The sequence below is a fragment of the Vanacampus margaritifer genome, chromosome 9 (genome assembly GCF_051991255.1).
Source record: "Vanacampus margaritifer isolate UIUO_Vmar chromosome 9, RoL_Vmar_1.0, whole genome shotgun sequence".
In the NCBI taxonomy this organism is placed as follows: domain Eukaryota; kingdom Metazoa; phylum Chordata; class Actinopteri; order Syngnathiformes; family Syngnathidae; genus Vanacampus; species Vanacampus margaritifer.
The window spans coordinates 17,695,309-17,713,908 of record NC_135440.1 but is presented as its reverse complement, the minus strand read 5'-3'; the positions used below and the strand labels follow the sequence as shown (position 1 = coordinate 17,713,908).

General features: G+C 39.6%; 2 protein-coding genes across 6 annotated transcripts in view; one reads left to right on the top strand and one right to left on the bottom strand.

Moving 5' to 3' along the window:
* The window catches only part of invs (inversin), a 31,494-nt gene extending 26,558 nt beyond the window's left edge, over nucleotides 1-4,936 (bottom strand). For 3 of the 5 annotated variants that reach the window (XM_077576469.1, XM_077576465.1, XM_077576470.1), the window contains exons 1-2: nucleotides 4,876-4,936; nucleotides 3,914-4,017 (exon numbers count right to left, since the gene is read on the bottom strand). In XM_077576469.1, coding sequence (XP_077432595.1) covers nucleotides 3,914-3,916 — 3 coding nt within the window. In that variant the 5' untranslated portion in view covers nucleotides 3,917-4,017; nucleotides 4,876-4,936. Of the gene's footprint in view, nucleotides 1-3,913; nucleotides 4,018-4,215; nucleotides 4,232-4,875 lie in introns of those variants that run through there. The other 2 variants (XM_077576467.1, XM_077576468.1) reach the window with 2 other exon arrangements.
* A 148-nt stretch (nucleotides 4,937-5,084) lies between these two features.
* On the top strand, nucleotides 5,085-18,068 carry erp44 (endoplasmic reticulum protein 44). Its single transcript, XM_077574996.1, has 11 exons — nucleotides 5,085-5,263; nucleotides 7,307-7,379; nucleotides 7,464-7,503; nucleotides 8,111-8,226; nucleotides 9,708-9,892; nucleotides 10,803-10,918; nucleotides 10,997-11,171; nucleotides 11,253-11,364; nucleotides 13,235-13,376; nucleotides 15,389-15,491; nucleotides 17,892-18,068. Exons 1-11 carry the CDS (start codon nucleotides 5,204-5,206, stop codon nucleotides 17,997-17,999), a joined length of 1,230 nt encoding a protein of 409 aa, XP_077431122.1. The 5' UTR covers nucleotides 5,085-5,203; the 3' UTR covers nucleotides 18,000-18,068.
* The last annotated feature ends 532 nt before the right edge of the window (nucleotides 18,069-18,600 follow it).

The following is an 18,600-nucleotide window of genomic DNA, read 5'->3' as shown; positions in this document are numbered from 1 at the left end:
CCCAAAGTGTGTGCGTGTGTGTGTCTATTTGAGTCTATATGTTTGAGCTTTGTGAAGGAGTCTGGTTTTCATAGAGGGCAAAACTAAGGCACGCTGGGTAAGCAGTGGGAAAACGGCAGAGAAGCCTGTGGCCTTTCGCTCTATTATAGGTAACACACGCACACACACTTTTATATAAGCCTATTTTCTGACAGTTTAGGGCCTGCGCCAACACGAGGCTCTTAAAGGTGCCTATACCACCTACGTGGCTCTCTAGGGGTGGGCGTGTATCTGATAGCAGATAGAAGCTGCAGGGATCCGTCCCTGCGATTTGACTGACAGGTAAAGAGGTGGGATGACGGATAATATTAGCCCACAGGGATGCCCGATCCGCAAAGCCCTATTTCTGGGGGACATCCTCGATCCCCCAAAGACCAATGAGCTGACTCCCTCGGCTGGGGGGCCGGGCCCGCCAGCACAGCGGGGCCAATCAGCAGGGCGCTAGAAGGCTGAGTGACATATATATCTGCTAATTTACATCATTACTCCGATGCATCCTGACAAATGAGCCCCCCGGGTGTGAGCCAATCACCTGGGAGGGTAATGCAATTAGGCGGGACCACAGCTGTCAGTCAAACAGCCACAAAGCAGGGGGTCAGGTAGTGATGCCTGTGGCCATAACACCCCTGCCTACTGCATTGTCGGTCCAATACATGCAGATCTAGAGCGGGAACTGAGGTGGTGTGTGCGCGTGAAGGGACGCCGTAGAGGTGGATGACCTCAGGAGACTCCTCGAGGTACACACAGTTTGACTTGTGTCCTCTGAGACACGGAGTGTGTGCATATCCGCATACATCTGGGTGTGTGTGTTTACATGCGTCTTTGCCCACTGAGGCACATTGTTGTTTTTGCTTAGAGCTACACGTTAGGAACAGTACTTATTAAACTAGAACTCAGTAAAGCAGACCTCAGCCAAGGCAAAACAGTTAGCAAAAAGGGAACACTTGTACACTAGTATCTGTATTGTCCATCTGTTTGTTAGTTTGAATGCTACTTCCTGTGTCAGGATGATGCAAGATGTTACGAACAGATGGGCGGTCCATTTTGTGAACGGGCATGCAATGATTAATTGATAAAGAATGATTGAGAATTCATTTATAATCTTGGTCCTTGGTTGCAGGAGGAGTGCTAGAGCCAAAGGGTTGCGGACACACAAGTGGACTGTATAATTTTAATTTGCTTCCATCGATCCTATTTTCCATTGTGGGGCGTGGGTAAAATCTACGTAAAATCTTGTTACAATCCTTAATTAAGAGCATCGCCAATATAGTATACAGCTGTGATGTTAAAAATGTGGTACAAGTATCACTAGTTTAGGGGTTTGCAACCTTTTTTGTCAGAAGAGCCATTTTAGGCCAAATAAATAAGAAATCTGTCTGGAGCCGCAAAATATTTGAACATTGTGATGACCAAAGCAGCATGTTAGTGTTAGACTCATGTACTAAGGGCCCGAGAGCTAATTAGAGATGCGCCATAACACAAAAAAATGCAACATATGGTTTGAGATTCATTTTCTTCTACCTTCATTCTTCCGTTTTGGGATTTTTTTTCCTTCATACTTTGTTTTACATACATTTTTAGACTTTTCTCACTTTCTGTCAAATTTTTGAAAATTGTATGGACATATTTATGGTCATTTTCTGCCTCTCTCTGGAAATTTTATGGCTATTTTAAATAAATAAATACATTTCCCGACTTTTTGGGGGGTCAATTTTTGAAAATTTTGTTTTCTGCATTTTTTTCAATTAAATTCTCTGACATTTTTGGCAATTTCATGGACATTTTATGGTAATTTTCTGTTTTTCCTCTACCCATTTGTACATTTAACAAATTAACACTTAAAAACGTATTCATCGACCTTTCGTCTCTCTTTTTCTGACAACTTTTGAATATTTAATTACTACTTTTTAAATGTAAATAGTTAATTAATTTAATTTTTTTTTTTGTAAATGTAAAAATAAATAAATAAATAATTTCTACTATTTTTTTTAGATCAAGTTTTTTAAGGTGGCACTCTAAACCCTGCAGTAAAAAACATGAACAACTGATATCCTACGAAAAGAAGATGTTTTTGTTTATAATTACCGATAATAGTAATTTAAACTGCAAATATATCAAAAACTGTTAAACATCATTTCAAGCTAATCTTACAACATTACCATTAAAATTAATTGGCTTATAGATCATATGATTTTTTTTTATTTATTACAAGCTAAATGAAGATTGTCAGGGTGATATTTGCATACTCTTGCTAATTAAGTGACAAATAAACTGTGATCAAAACAATAACTCTCTTTTGTGCTCTTGGAGAGGTCAAAACTAAAGAGAAGCTTAAACTAATAGGCTTGCATTTGAGTGACACATGCATTAGTGTTACTGGTAATCAAGTTGATCTCGGGCCCCGTGAGGTGCTGTGATATCATACTGAAGCTTTCCACTGAGTCGATACGAGTTCTGCCCGGCATGTTGTTGATGTTTGTGTTGCGTTTGCAGGTCAATACTGCGGTGAGTGGCAGCCTGTCAAGCAGTGTAAATCAAAGCCTCAGACCATAAACTAGTTTGCCTGTAACATCAAGGATTCAGCTTGCCAGCGAATATTATTAAACAAAAAGAAAAGCACAAGATGTGTACAAAAGTGAGTCGCAAAGGTCCCCGTAGCCTCGTGACTGTGTGCTTCAGATGCTGTTTGAGTCACTTGGAGAGTAAGGGGGAGCTGTGTGTTTTGTGTCCTCCCATTATATCACTAATGAGCAGCCCTCAGGAGGGACGGGAGAGGGACGGCGTGGCAGACAGAAAAAGACAGATGAAGAAGGAGAAAGAGGAAGGGAGACCGAGATCAGCTTGGGGACTTTTTCCTCTTCGCCCTTCCGTTCCCTCTCCCCCACACCTCGGAGTCTAATTGGACTAAAACTGTGATCTAATTAAATGTCCAATTAAAGTGCAGAGAGCAACGTGCCCACCGGCGAATCACAGTAGAGGGACATAATCAGCTGGAAAAACAAACAAAAAAATCAATGCGAAATGGTAAAGACGGGAAAACTGAAAAGAGAAGAATTGTGAGGGTGCTTTAAAATGACTATAATGAATGAATATATTGAGAGAAGGGACAAGATTACCAATAATATCCACTTAGGACAAATATTACTAGCCTACCCTGAATTTAAGAATGGCTTGAGTGGCAGTTTTTAACTGGTGTACAAATGATAACGAGAACGTCTTCAAAAGCTATTTTCAGCTATATGTCAGATTTAAAAAAAAATGCTACTGTTTAAGCCTTGTATCACGTTACAATGCTACTTTTATCTATTTAAGAGTAATCAGTTCCTTGATAGGGGATTACATTATGTAACCATCAGAGTAGATATTGAATAGGTGTATTCAATCTAATTAACACTGTGTCTGAAACGATCTCATTCCGCTAATTAAATGTTGCCATTTTTTATTGTTATTGTTATTAATCTACTTTTATATTGCATATTAAAGCTATGTTTTAAATTCCTCTATTATAAAAATAAATTATAACCACATCATATGTGACACAAACAACAAAAAGAGGAAGTGTGAGATAAATCTTCCAACTTCTCCATCTGTGAGTCGCTCACACACTGTGAACCCCCAACAGACAGCTTGAGCCCATCAAATATTAATGCAGGGATTCAATTCAACATTCTAGTTAATCTCCTTAACAATTAGGCTGTAACAGGTCACATAATTAGGTTTTGTTATAGTCTTGACTGATTTTGTCTCTTGGGAGAGTAACCCAATCTGGCATCAGAGAGGGCCGGCAATCTCATAACTAACCACTGACTTTTAAGGATGTCAACCCACAAAATAAAATAAGAGCACTGTTGCTCATTCTGTGTCAGATTCTTACCATATTTGCATTGAAAGGGGTGCTTCAGCAGATGCTTCCCAGGTCAGTTCATCGTAGTTGGGTGCAAGTCCATGCCCCCCTACCTGTACTGATCCCTCATCCTGCTGGGTAACAGGAAAGAGGATCAATCAAATATTGAGAAAGCCCACCTGCTCACACGATGAACTGCCAGAATGACACTGTTACTGTGTGAGACTGTAATACTACACTCAATAAATACTCTAAGATAATTAATAAACTCTTAGTCTTTACAGGTTTAAGGAAGCACTATTTCACCAAAATCACATTTTCACATTACTGACCTGTGTACTAGGTTCTGTTCCCACTCAGTGACAGCAACAAATGTAAGCCACATTAAATTTCTGAACAGTTCTTCTGAGATGTTTGTTTTTATAATTACATGACGAGTTTCATGATATCCGCCTGAGCGCAGTAGGTTACCCACCCTGGACCTCCATCCATCCATTTTCTATCGTACTTGCCCTCATTAGGCATGAATGTTATTGGGAATGTGGTAGGACGCTGGATTACCAGTAAACAACCCACGCAAGTATACAGTATGGGGGAGAACATGCAAACTTGTCACCGTGCTACCACCTTCGAATTAAACACACAAATTGTAATGAATAAACAGACACGTCCACTCTGTTCAAGTTTACTGTCTGCCTCTAAATGTGTCCAAGTGTACTCCATAACATCAAGACTGTTGAGGTGTTAAATTTGACAAGCATCAGGCATTTTCACGCTGAGCATCACAAAACGACCTCGAATTCAGGAGTTTTTTTTAAAAGTTTCCAAAAAAGCCACGTTAAAATGATGCAACTCGTCCCGTTCAATGAAAATTGTCATAAGTGTATAAAATATCAAACCAATAAGTGACACGTATAAATGTCCGTCATAATAACCTGCTAACATTCCATTAAATAATCCACTAAGCTTTGTTACTGTAATGCTATGTTTACCTTTCAATGCCCAAACGCTCAACTTTTCTTCCAGGGCGTCCCGTTTGCTGTAATGATTACAAAACACTACAATTCCCATTAACTTTCAATTGTTACCATGTTTGTAGTTTTTTAACTAGCAAGGATCCATGTTTTGTGTTTGTGTTTGAACTACATTTCCCACAAGACCTTACGATTGACCGGAAGTTTCTCCGTCGTTTCCGTGGTCACCACGAGATCGGTTCGCCGCTGTTCCTGCTGGCAGCTGCAGCAGCAAAGAGCGGCGTCGAAGCAGACAGGGACGACTCAACCGCACCAACACCTCCACCTCCACATATTCTATAATACGATGAAACTATCAGCAATATTACCTTTTCTCTGTGACCGCATCATTTGCGTCATACTGCTGGTAAGCGCGTTCCTCTCATCGCTGCAAATGACACTCGGTTGATTAGAGTTACCAAGCAAGCTAACTTTAGCTGAGGACTGCTAGCCCGCCAGGCTAGCTGCTAGCCAACCGAACAGCCTGTGTTGCCATTAAACATGGCTTTTTTTGTAATTATTGTTGCAGTGATTAATGTGCCAAACTTCTCATTCACTTTGACTTTGGCAGGATGACTCTGCGGACGGAAGTTTTAGCTATCGTTTTGCATAAACTGTTTGCGTAAACTAGCCGGTGATGTTGAGTGACATTACCGATGGTTTTGCAATTAACTTTGGCTTAATGTACACAGTTCGCAAGTTATTTGTTTAACATGCATCATGTCCAAACTTTGGGCAAAATCTCTCTTAAAGTTTCTTGTCGTAGGCGGACTGTCCAAATTTCTCGGGTTAGCACGCCTTATCGTTGCTAAAATTAAATTGTACTCCTTTCGTTGGGATAATTTGTTTAACACACAAGTGTGTGTACGCATCTGTGTATTTAGAATGAGGATCTTTTTAACGTTATGTAGTTATCGATGGATTCCTTCGTGTCTGTGAGTAATGCTCGCCGGTTGGTGAATTCCTCTGTTGTGGCTCAATCTCATTGGTTAACAACCCGGAAATGAGCGGCGCTCCTGTTCTGGTACTTCGTGCCTGACCTGAGACCAGTCAGGGTGCACGGTTATTTTTCTTTTACCAAGCACAATGATGGATAATATGATATGATCGTTATTCGTCGTTCGTTTCAGTAGCAATAAGGGAAACAAACATGGAAATTAAAAAAATGCTTGCAAGACAGACAAAGATGTTTTTGCTTTGCGATTTGGGTAGTGAATGTAATAATTCGTTTTCACTTTGAAACACTAAGTGTGTAAAACGTGCCATTCCAGAGTGAAAACATCTTGGTGAATACAGACACTAATTATATCAGTATTTGCCGAACAACGTTAATAAAATTGCATATATTATGACTAAGTAAATATTAATAGGAGACAATAGCAAGTTTTACTGTACTTGTATTATTTACATTTTTATATTCTCAAGCTAACCGGTTTTTGGCCTTCCAAACAGTTTTGTTGACTGAAATACAATTCCCTGAAAGTGTTTTCCCCCTCTTATGACATTCTTGTCAAACCCCCCCCCCCCCAATAGTTTCTCCACTTAAGTGTTAAATCATCAGACGAATGTAACTATTAGAGAAAAACAACCCAAGTGAACAGAAAATGCATATTTAAACTGGTGATGAATTATTTGTTAAGAAAAAATACAATTTAAAGCTGTATTTCTCTGCAAAAAAGTGTGTTCCCCTAAACTAACTATTGTGCCACTCAGCGGTTACAACTGAAATCAATTGTTTTCTACGAGTGGGTATCAAAAAAATTTAATATCGATGGAAAGACCATTTATTTTAATAATTAGTTTGAAAAAGTAAAACTTGTGTATTAGTTCACCACACACAAAAGTGAAATATTTCAAGCCTTTGTTTTAATGATTATACCGGAAAGACACAAAAATAAATGTTTTGCTTTCTTCGGAGACATACTAAGGGCTAATTAAAAGCTCAAAAACAAACAAACAAAACAGATACCCGACTACCCATGAACTGAAAATAGTTTGAGGAAATAATTCTTAGAAATTTGTTGTTGTGTAAACCCAATTGTAAGTCCGGGCATTTTGGAACCGGGTTCATTCCACTTTAGTACTTTTGTTTGGAACATCCGGGATAAGCAGTAAACTATTCTTTAGTCTTTAGTACACAAACACTAAGCACTCCAATGTTTGCTTTGTGGGAAATAATGATGACATTTGTCGATGATTACATGAAGGATTGTTTGTTAACAATTATTTGCTTTTGGGTGTTGTTCCGTTAGGATGAACTCCGGAAATTTTGCGAATAGTGTGTTTTATGTCTTGGGCACTTTTTAAAGCAATCTGTTTGAATGAACATTTACATGAATGTTTACGTAGCAGAAGTCCTCTTTTATTTTTTCCCGTCATTGTTTGTCAATCATGTTTGGTTTCTCCATAGGTGATGGGCCTTACTACTCCCGGGCAAGCAGAAATCACCAGTCTGAACTCGGCCAACATTGACGACGTCTTAAGTAAGACATTATAAAACGGTGAACTCTTAATAACCCTGTCACTGCATTTACATTTACACGAACGTGTGTTTTTTTTGTTTACAGATAATGCCGGCGTTTCCTTAGTTAACTTTTATGCTGACTGGTAAGTGGCTTGTCTGCTCCCTATAATTCTGTCGTGATAATCAACATTGTTGACATTCCACCAGATGATTGCCAGCATGTGCGATGGCAACTATGAGGCTGTACGCCAGCCTCCTTCACACTAAAAATAGATCCGATTTGTTGATGTTTATTCTCATTGGAAATAGTGGTCAATAAAATAATCCTACCCAAGTCGAACTGTTTGCATCAGGTGATTTTCAAAGTAACTTTTTAACTGTCATACAAGTATAAAAATAAGTTAACCATTGCATGGCTCAATCACGCTTTAACTTCCAAGTTGTGAAAATTGTAGTCAGTTTCCAAACCACGCACCAACCTCATGACCAACTTTTCATCAAAAATGGAACTAATGTATTATTCCTAGAAAGTGTATTTAATAATCTTATAAAACACTCGTTAAATAAAAATGTACCGAATTGAGACCACAGTTTGTTTGAGAATCACCGTTTTAGGGCAGATAGGGAGGATCCACTGTATTTCGATTTTCATCCAATGAAAAATATCATACGAACACACATTGTTTAAATCTCAACGATTTTACAGGTAGAAAGAATCAGTGTGAGCGTTCCCTTTCTCACCCCTTCAAGGTGCAGATTTAGTCAGATGCTCCATCCCATCTTTGAGGAGGCGTCTAACATCATGCGGGAGGAGTTCCCTGATACCAAGCAGGTGGTGTTTGCACGAGTCGACTGCGACCAACATTGTGAGTATTTACAGCTTTTACTTTTACCACGCACAAAACAAAATAATAATAAAGTTGACACATGAGAATTTGCTGGATTAAAAAAAAGGGTTGAAGTCAAATCTTTGCCTCAAAACATTTTAGGGATCGTTTTTGCTCCATGGCAGTTACATTCACTACTCGGCATAGAAATAAGTTTCCAAGATGGCAGCGAGCCAGGAGGAAAGAGTCTAAAAGAGAAGAATATCCAAAAGTTTGGCCTCATTTTACTCTTAAAAAGGGAGCTAAAGTGCATTCTATACAGTAACACAACAGAACATCTACCATTGCCAAAACACATGTATTGATGTTAGCTAATTTAATATTGCCTACAATGGCCTGTTAAAACGTATTGATTTTCAAGCCCCTCCCCCCTACTGGCAGTCACGGATGGACACGGCAGCTGGTGCATTTTCAATCGCTTTATAGACTAAACCATAAGAAAACAATCACAGTATATTTATACACGAGCTGCTGGTGGCCACAACGCACTCAGTCAACAACGGCCAGCCAGCTCGCTTGCTGACACCCACGTCACTCACAGCCATGCACATTCAGAATGTGAAAATGGTAACCCTAAGGGGGCACAAATCTTTAGTCCATCTTCTGATTGCTTAATTGATTAAGGACTGTTATGTACTTTGTGGGTTGCTCACTACTTTCGGAGACACCAATCAGGAAACGTGTCTCCACTGATATACCGGATGCTTTTATTTGAAATAGACAAAATACTTTCCTGACACTGTCAATCAAAATTGAGCATTTTCACTTTACTTATTAGATTACTTTAATTGGAAAGCTCGAGTTGGTGTATCTAATGTGTGCAATCGAAAGAGGTGAAAATTAAATGACCGTATTACTAACATTGATATCCTTTCAAGTCTATCTTTTTAGCCCTGTGCAAGTTGTTGATTAAATGCTCTAAGCAGTTCAGCACCTTTCATGTTATACGTGCGAAACGGAAAGGGCTCGCAACCCACACGCGCAGCACATTTGATGGGTCTACGTAGGCCAAGATGGCCGCCACACCAAAGCGCGGCGTGGACACAAACCGGCCGGCCGCATCCTTTTGAGATAAAGCAAATTAAAGGGAATTATTGATGACCCGCAAACTGTTTGAAGACTAATGACAAAACTGCTTCTTTCTGTGAAGCCTGGAGGCTTAGAGACGCCCCACCGAGAGATTGACACCTGCCACACATGCGCGCGCGCGCACACACACACACACACACACACGGGGAGGGAGTGTCTGCACAGCGAATATTTACCCCTGGCGGGGGGGCAGCTTTCATGTGGGAGATCAGAGCTCCGAGCTGACTGAAGGTTGTGTTTTCAGCCTTTTCACCGCCACCACAGCCGCCGCTCTTCGGCGTCCACCACCAGCCGTGCGTGCGTGCGCGCGTGCTTTACTCCTCTTCATCAATCAATTTCTTCCTCTAACTTCGCCTTCTGCCCCCGTGAAGCCGACATCGCCCAGCGCTACCGCATCAGCAAGTACCCCACGCTGAAGCTGTTCCGCAACGGCATGATGATGAAGCGGGAGTACAGGGGTCAGAGGTCGGTGGCGGCCATCGCCGACTTCATCCGCCAGCAGCAGGTTGACCCCGTGAAAGAGTTCCAGTCCCTGGAGGAGCTGAAGACTGTGGATGTGAGCGGCATCAACACACATTGGCTCCGAGTGTTTACATTACTGGCCGATGGGGCCCAACAATTCATCGACATTGCAATGTAGTAGAAAGTCGTTTTTAAATCACAAAGGCTGCAATAGGAAAAAAAAAAATTTGCTTCATTCCAGTTGATTGTTGTTTACTACAAAAATTCCCATAGAAATTTTAAATGGGCCTGCTACCATCTACACAAAAAAAATCGAAAGTTTTTTCACATCAGAAATTCTAGTTAAAACTCCTTGTAGAATTTACTTTAGAATTTCTGAGTGCATCAACCTTTATTAGGCTTTTTCAAGCAAATATCACTCGTTTTTTTTGTGTGTAGCAACCCAATATTGTGACATGTGAGATTAGATATAGACTGATGTGTTCTTTTCAGGGCTGATATCGATGCCAATTATTCGTCGTCAAGGAGGCCGATAACCGATATTTGAAGCTGATATTTATTTTCAGTAAAAAAAAAAGGGGGGGGGGGATATTTTTATTTTTAAAAATGCAAATGCCAATCTTTGTTGTAAAGTCTTAAAGCATATTTATTGAACAATTTTTCAAAATGTAGAAGTGTTTTTTTTTTTACCTTAGACAATACCAAAATTTAAAAATACCTGAAATTTTAAACTTCCACATTTCTTTGTTTTAATGAAAAAAAAAAAGGTCAGCAGCATATCTTAAAAAGTCAACGAAAAATTTTGATGAATAGCTCAGTGAATTTAAAATGGTTTTAGATTGACCATTTATCGGCCGCCAGATTAAAAAATAAGATGCCGAAATACAGATCCCGAGTCATCAAAATGCTCAAATATCGGCGCCAATAATCGTTCTATACCTAGTAATTATCATCTTCAACAGTTTGATTACACGCTCCTCATAATCATTTTTCTATTCCCGCAGAGGAGCAAAAGGAACATCATTGGTTACTTTGAGAAGAAAGACTCCGACAACTACCACACCTTTGAAAAAGTCTCCAACATCCTGCGAGATGACTGCGTCTTTTCGGCTGTTTTCGGGTGAGTCAACACCCCGCTAAGCCCCCTTCCCGCAATGGCTCCAGGTGTCAACTTGATCTGGATGTTCCCGCCCTCCAGGCCCGTGTCCGAGTCTGAGCGCTTCAGCGGGGACAACGTCATCTACAAACCGGTTGGGGAGAACTCGCCGGACATGGTCTACCTCGGCTCCCTCACCAACTTTGACCTGAGCTACGCTTGGACTCAGGACAAGTGTGTGCCTCTGGTCAGGGAGATCACCTTTGAAAACGGAGAGGTTTGACCGCCCCACAATCTTCAATAGTGACATCTTCTGATGGATGACATCATCTTTAAAACAATCTGTCTTGTGTTACAGGAGCTCACTGAAGAGGGCATCCCTTTCCTCATCTTGTTTCATCTCAAAGAAGACGATGAGAGCTTAGAGAAGTTCCAGCAGGAAGTAGCTCGTCAGCTCATCAGCGAGAAAGGTGAGATTGTCTTTTTTTTTTTTTTTTTTTAATAGGGCCTTGTGATGAATATGACTTTTTGCAGAAAGATTTACTGCGTCAGATATGAACACGGCAGAAATGGAAGCATAGCTCACTGTAAAGAGATTGGACAATGACTCGATTTTAAATTATTTGATTAATGGCCTAATTCAATTGATTGTATTGAATCAAAATGAGGCTTTTGCATATACACTGCAAAAAATGGGGAGTGATATTTACTTGAAAAAGCTAACTAAAGGTTAATGCACTCAGAAATTCCTAGTACATTTTACAGTTTAACTAGAATTTCTGATATGAACAAACTTTACTAGATTTTTCAAGTAAATATCAATCCCCATTTTTTCACTGTATCTGCTTTTACTTTGAAAAATTTTGATTCATTTTTTTAACATTTCTACACATTTTCTGATATGTTACAGACCAAACCAGGAACTGAATCTTATTCATTTGTTTGTGCCTTTTCTACACTGTCAATTTCTAATATCTGTTTTTTTTTTAACTCATTCACTGCCATTGACGCCTATAAACGTCAAAAATTCATTTGAACTATTTCTATTAGTTTAACATTTTTTTCCACTTTTGTTAACAAGAGTATGAAAACCTAGACATTTTTTTTAATAATCTTTTTTTTGAAAAAAGAAACAGATTATTAAAAATTAGGGGCGTCAGGCGATTACAATTTTCAATTGTATTTAATCACATGACTTCAATAGTTAACTCACGATTAATCACACATTTTATATCTGTTCTAAATGTACTATAAAAAAAATTCTGAGTTTTCATACTATTGTTAACAAAAGTGGAAAAAAAGTTTTGAACTAATATGAATAGTTCAAACGAATTTTTGACATCAATAGTCATCAATGGCAGTGAATGAGTTAATATAAGGATGGAAATTACATCACATAAATCTATTAATCAACAAAATAATGGGCAGATGAATTAATTACCGGTATTTATTTCACTATTTCACATTTTAGAGCATTTTGTATGTCAAACGCCAAATCTACCAAATGAAGGAATGGACTCTCCTTTCATTAGAAAAAGCTAAAAAAATAAATTAAAAAAAGAAGCCTTTTTGTGTTCTTTCTTTTATATTCAGCAGTAGAAAAAAAAAGTAGTTTGCGCAAAATTCGTCTGTTTTTCAACAAACTGTGTTGATCTCATATCTAAAGTGGCGGTTGTAAAGTTTCCACGTTTGTAACTTTCACCTTAGCAACGTCAGATGTTCCGCCATCTTTAATGAAAAAATGTAATTGACAACTATGACAGAGAGAATGTGTTAAAATAATTGTTAGTTGCATCTCTAAAGTCTACAAATGAGAAATGTGCACTCAATGCCAACATGTGCTTTGCCACTACATTGTTTCAGTCCAGTTGCCACTTTTTGTTTTGCCCGCCGTCGGCTCTTGAATAAAATGAGTCTCCTTCCTCAGAAGTACTCGCGAGAGCCTCGTTCTCCTTTTGTGGTTTTGTTTCATTTTGACTCGTGTCTTTAATGTGGCGATGCTTTCGCAGTTACTCACAACAGAAGCCCCTTTTCCATTGATCGCAGTCTCCACTTTGCTACACGTTTCTTTCTGCCCTCAGTCTCCTCTTGAATAAAATGGCTCCTTACCAAGAAGTAAATACTGGAGGGCATATTTCTCCTTTTTTTTGGGTTGCTTTTATGTTACCGTGTGTCATTACCACTGAGGATAAATGTGGCTTTTTTTTTTTTGTAGTAGTAGTACCGGGTCAGTCAAGGTTTCATATCTACCCGGTCCTTATGGGTGGCGGTCAAAGAGATTTGAGGATCCATGAAATCGACCATTAATGTTTGTCTGACCTTTCTCTGTGTGGTGCTCAGGGTCCATCAACTTCCTGCACGCCGACTGCGACAAATTCCGCCACCCTCTCCTGCATATCCAAAAGACGCCTGCCGACTGTCCCGTCATCGCCATCGACTCGTTCAGGCACATGTATGTGTTCCCCGACTATAAAGACCTCAAGTAAGTACCGACCGACTGATTTTTTTTTTTCTTCTTGCTTCTCACTGTGGGCTTTTGCCAAGCATAAATAGTCCTGGTTTAATCAACAACTATTTGAGTAAAAATTGTCCAAATCCTAAGAATTTCAGCTTCTCAACGGTCCTTCATGAAAGCAGACTGATTATCTTTGTTTTTAATTAAAAAAACAAAACAACGTAAGTAGTAAATAGTAATTGACCACCTGCTTGTACTTTTTTTGTTGTTGTTGCTAAAACCAGTAAGTGAATCTTACTCAATTTGTTTGCATTTCTCAGTTTGACATAATGTCCTGTTTTTTAATACAGGGATGAAAATTAAATGGTATTTTAGCTGAATAATTGAAAAGGTAATTGGCAGATTAACTCTTTGACTGCCAAAAACGTTAAATAACGTTTAGTAAAATCATATGGAGGAGTGCCAAAGACGTTAAAAGACGTTTTTTTTTCAAAACAGAGGTGAAACTAACCATTTTCTATTGTTGATTACTGAAAAACGGAATAAGGTAGAAACAAACTTTTTTTTTCTGATTAAAGATGAGAGTCCAATCTTTCATTTGGTAGTATGTGTGTTTCCATAGTCCAAACACATAATTTTCTGTGGACCTTGAAAGATCAGTCAAAAATGCTTAAATCGGCTGGCACCCACGGTATTCCTTTTCTGAAAACGTCTGGCAGTCAAAGAGTTAATTGATTACTAAAATTATTTGCACCCCCAATTGTTTCATTTGTTGATTGTTTTTGGTCATTTTTCACTGAGAAAGATGAAAATGGCATAAATCTTGTAAACAATTTTAAAAATTTCTGGATTTTCTGTTAAAAATTAAAATTAAGTGTTGTTGTTTTTTTTCTGACATGCCCGCCAACAAGCAAAAACAAGGTTGATGAAAACATTTTTTTTAATGTACTAAAAATAAAGCCACAACATTAGACACACTCAGTTTTGATTGATACAAAGATATTGTTTTAATAATTTACTATTGTGGTTATATATTATTACACTGGCAAAAAACTGCACAAGTTAAGTTATTGTTACTTAATCGACTTTTAATACTTTTTTTGTCCTATATAGGCAAGAAGTTAGGTCCTATACTCTACTGTAAACTACCGTAAAGCCGCAATAATAATCATGTTAAATTAAATTACCTTTTGTAACTCTTGTATGAAGCTCATAGTATTATATGAATGTCCCTAATATTTTGACCTGTGTGAGTGTGTCCTACAAAAAAGTTGAAATAAAAAGATTTTTTTTTTTATGTTCAATTGGCATCCAGTAGAACGTGTGCACCAGTGTCATTGCAATAATCCCATCTCGTCAAACCGATGAAGTAAATCTAATGATAGCTGACCACAAATACGACTAGTGCCTCCTCTATATGCTTAATGATGTCACGAGCCACCATTTTGCTCATCCCCCTTAATAAAGAAGCATTTATGACACACAGACGCAGTGTAATCCGCTATTGCGCACCAGCCAAAAAGTGTCAGGCCCTTTTCAAACGTGTCCGTTCCGAATGGGCCAGGACAGCAGTGCTAATGTGACATGATTTGGCGCGGGCAATAAGTGCTAAGCTAATCCATTCTAATCAAATGTGCTCTTATTTATTCTGCCCCCACCCTCCCCAATCAGAGCCCGATCACACAGACACAAGCCCCGAGGACTGACCGGCCTCGCCGGGCCTAATTGCATCACATCAGCGCTGCGTTTGGCACACAGCTTGAAATTGCATTAGCGCAGCGTATGTTGTATGTATGCGCTAATGCTAGACACACACACACACACACACACACACAAGCTCCAGCGGGCGCCGTCCGCGTAAACGCGACGGCCGCTCATGACCTGTCATCAATAAGATGCTTTATGGATTCATGCGGCATCGTGTCACCAGAGTCTCTCATTGTCCTTTCCGACGAGTCGGACCGGATGCGTGGAATGCGACGTGGCGGAATGTCCCTGCGATTCAGGACGTTTTTGTGCCGATTCTTTTTTTTTTCTAGTATTCCTGGCAAGCTGAAACAGTTCGTGCTGGACCTTCACTCCGGAAAACTACACCGGGAGTTCCACCACGGTCCGGACCCCACAGATATTACGCCCGGACAGGTCTGGATACACACTTGACATGATAGCCTCTCAGCTACCAAACACAAGCTAATGACAAAACAATATAAAGACCTCCCATTGCATGAACACTAATCAACAAATGTACGTACTATTTTCGATTCACAAATATTCTTGGCGTGGAGACGCGGAAGGTTCTTTTGTCTTTCTTCTCGTGCGGCGTGGCCATTATTGGCCCTGTGCGTCACGCTTTGCTCCTAAGTTACCGTATCTTTTTGTTGTTGTTCTTAATTAGCCCTCGGTATGGCGTCTAAGAAACGGGAAACTGCTAGTGATAGTGTTAGCAAGCTCTTGGCATGGACACGCGGAAGGATCTATTGTGCTTCTTGTCATGCTGCGTAAGAATCATTGGCTCTGCGTCACGCTGCGTTCACAGTATTGTCACTTTATTTGTTTGCTCGTAATTGGCCCTTAGAATGCTTGTAAGAAGAGGAAACTGCTTGTGATAGTGTTATTAGGAAGCTAATATCAATTTTTCAAACAAGCGTGTGTCGCTTAGCCTTAGTAGAATGTCTGTTTAGCTAATGCTAACGAACAATGCTAACGCAAACGGCCCTTAGAATGGCTTGTAAGAAGAGGAAACTGCTTGTGATAGTGTTATTAGGAAGCTAATATCAATTTTTCAAACAAGCGTGTCGCTTAGCCTTAGTAGAATGTCTGTTTAGCTAATGCTAACGAACAATGCTAACGCAAACGGCCCTTAGAATGGCTTGTAAGAAGAGGAAACTGCTTGTGATAGTGTTATTAGGAAGCTAATATCAATTTTTCAAACAAGCGTGTGTCGCTTAGCCTTAGTAGAATGTCTGTTTAGCTAATGCTAACGAACAATGCTAACGCAAACGGCCCTTAGAATGGCTTGTAAGAAGAGGAAACTGCTTGTGATAGTGTTATTAGGAAGCTAATATCAATTTTTCAAACAAGCGTGTCGCTTAGCCTTAGTAGAATGTCTGTTTAGCTAATGCTAACGAACAATGCTAACGCAAACAATGGAAAATGTGCATAGACTGGCCAATGGGTGGCATCGGTGTTGTAGCGTTGACATTTAAAGAAAAGTAAAAAATGTTCTTTACAATAATATATGTTCTACACGCCCTACTAGTCTAAACACGGTATTTTAATTAATATTGCATTTCGTAGCTATCCTGTAAAAAACACTTATGTCCATTTTTTTTCTTTATTTTTTATTTTGGGGGAATGTCTGTATTCAGTTTCACTCCCTAAACGTAAAAAATGACAAAAAATGGACATAAAAGTTCTTCACAGCACAGTTGACGATTTGTGGATTATGAATTAAGCAGCAGGTGGCGGCCATTTTGCCACTTGCTGGTGGCTGAAAATGACTTGTTTCTAAAGGCTCAGGTGGAACAACCAATCACGGCTCAAATATTTTCGGGGTTTGGTCATGTGACATTACAAGCTGAACCATGATTGGTCATTACCTGATCCCTGAGCAACTGTGAGGTCATTAGTCAGGTTTCCAACTTTCCACCCAATTGTTTCAAATTTCTAAGCGAATTAACTGAAAATGCGCAAAACGGACATGTGACCGTTTTCATCTGTTCTTCTTTTGCGAATATTGAGAGAGGACTCAGCCGCTGTAGGTGGCGGAATACACCATAGAGATGTGATCCACTAGTAATTTAAAAGAAGAAGAAGAACAGGAAGCGACTGCGCCGTGCGTTGACGTCGTATGAGTTTGCTTTTGTAATTCTTGCTAAACCGTAGCGTTTCTTTGCCGTTTTCCATCTAAAATTGCATTATTATTTGCTTCTTTAATACCAAAAAGATTTCTGTTTCGCAAATATACCTTTATCGTCCAACATTGCTTTGGGACTATAAACGTAGGTGTGACGTATTATCCGGTCAACGTCTTGCTAGCGGTTATTCGCAAAACCTGTTTCCATCGCCAAAATTCGTATTTTCCTTTTTTCGATACGTTTCAAAATACACCCCCTTCAAGCGTAAAAACTAATAAGCGAATTTTGGACCCTTTTTCGAATTTCTTGAAAATTCAAATAAAAATGTGTGGATGGAAATCATCTACTAACTGTCGACAGCAAGTGACAAAATGGCCGCCCCCTGAGATGGATAAAATATGTCGATTTTGCTGCTAAACTCGTATTCCTCAAACACAATATTAATCAGAATGCTGTGTTTAGACTAGACAATTCTCATCGGCATTTCTCTGTTTTGATAAAAGTGCAATGTTAGGGAGTGTTATTGTCCGTTTTTGGCATTTCCATTCATTTCAATGGGAAAGATGATTGATGACTATTTGGAACGTCACTCCTCAAAGAAACTTTTTTTCGGTTGCTCATGCAAAGTCAGCTTTTTTTAAAAAAAAAAAAAAATTGCTTAGCCCTTTGTGTTTGTTGTCAGCAGGAGATCGGGGGCGACGCGGCCAGCAAACCCCCGCAGAGCTCCTTCCTAAAACTGGCGCCCAGCGAGACACGCTACACCATCCTCAGACGGGACCGCGACGAGCTGTGACCTCAGCCGCCTTTTTCCTTCCAGTCACCCTTTTTGACTCAATGCCACGCCTCGGGGGGGTGGGGGACATCCGGGGAGGGGGGGGGGGGGGGCTTTGGGTCAGGACACAGGCCAGCGGGACAGAACAGCAACACCCAACACCCTTACTGAAAAGAGATGAAGAAGAACTGGAGAAGAGAGAGAGAGAGAGAGAGAGCCCATGACACAACCATGTTAGAATAATCGATATTTTCTTAACTCGTAACATTTTATTTTGGATTTTGGGGAAGGGTGAAAACTTAAGAAGTGTGGGCATCAGGAGAAGTGTTTTTACGTTTTGTTTTTTGGAGCTTGTACATATGTTTATGTTCCATGGCATTTGTTGATCTAAATTAAATGCATCGTTATTTTTCTTTAGTTTATTCCATTCACCCGTTCACTCCACTTGCTCGTCGCTCCAATGTTGCCTTTTGTGGGCGATTCTACTCGTATGTTCTTAAAAGCACAAGTCGCCATTTTGAAGTAGCGCTATCTTATCTCTTCATGTAAGATTTCTGAAGGATTAGAAACACGATTGATACTTGGTACTATTTGTTTCAAGCAGGGGTGGGGAATATGCACG

What these genes read in the sequence shown, in the direction of transcription:
- erp44 (XM_077574996.1), top strand. Translation starts at nt 5,204, where the DNA reads ATGAAACTATCAGCAATATTACCTTTTCTCTGTGACCGCATCATTTGC. An exon ending in CAACATTGACGACGTCTTAA is followed by an intron (nt 7,380 to 7,463) that starts GTAAGACATTAT and finishes TTTTGTTTACAG; the next exon opens with ATAATGCCGGCGTTTCCTTA. An exon ending in TCACCTTTGAAAACGGAGAG is followed by an intron (nt 11,172 to 11,252) that starts GTTTGACCGCCC and finishes CTTGTGTTACAG; the next exon opens with GAGCTCACTGAAGAGGGCAT.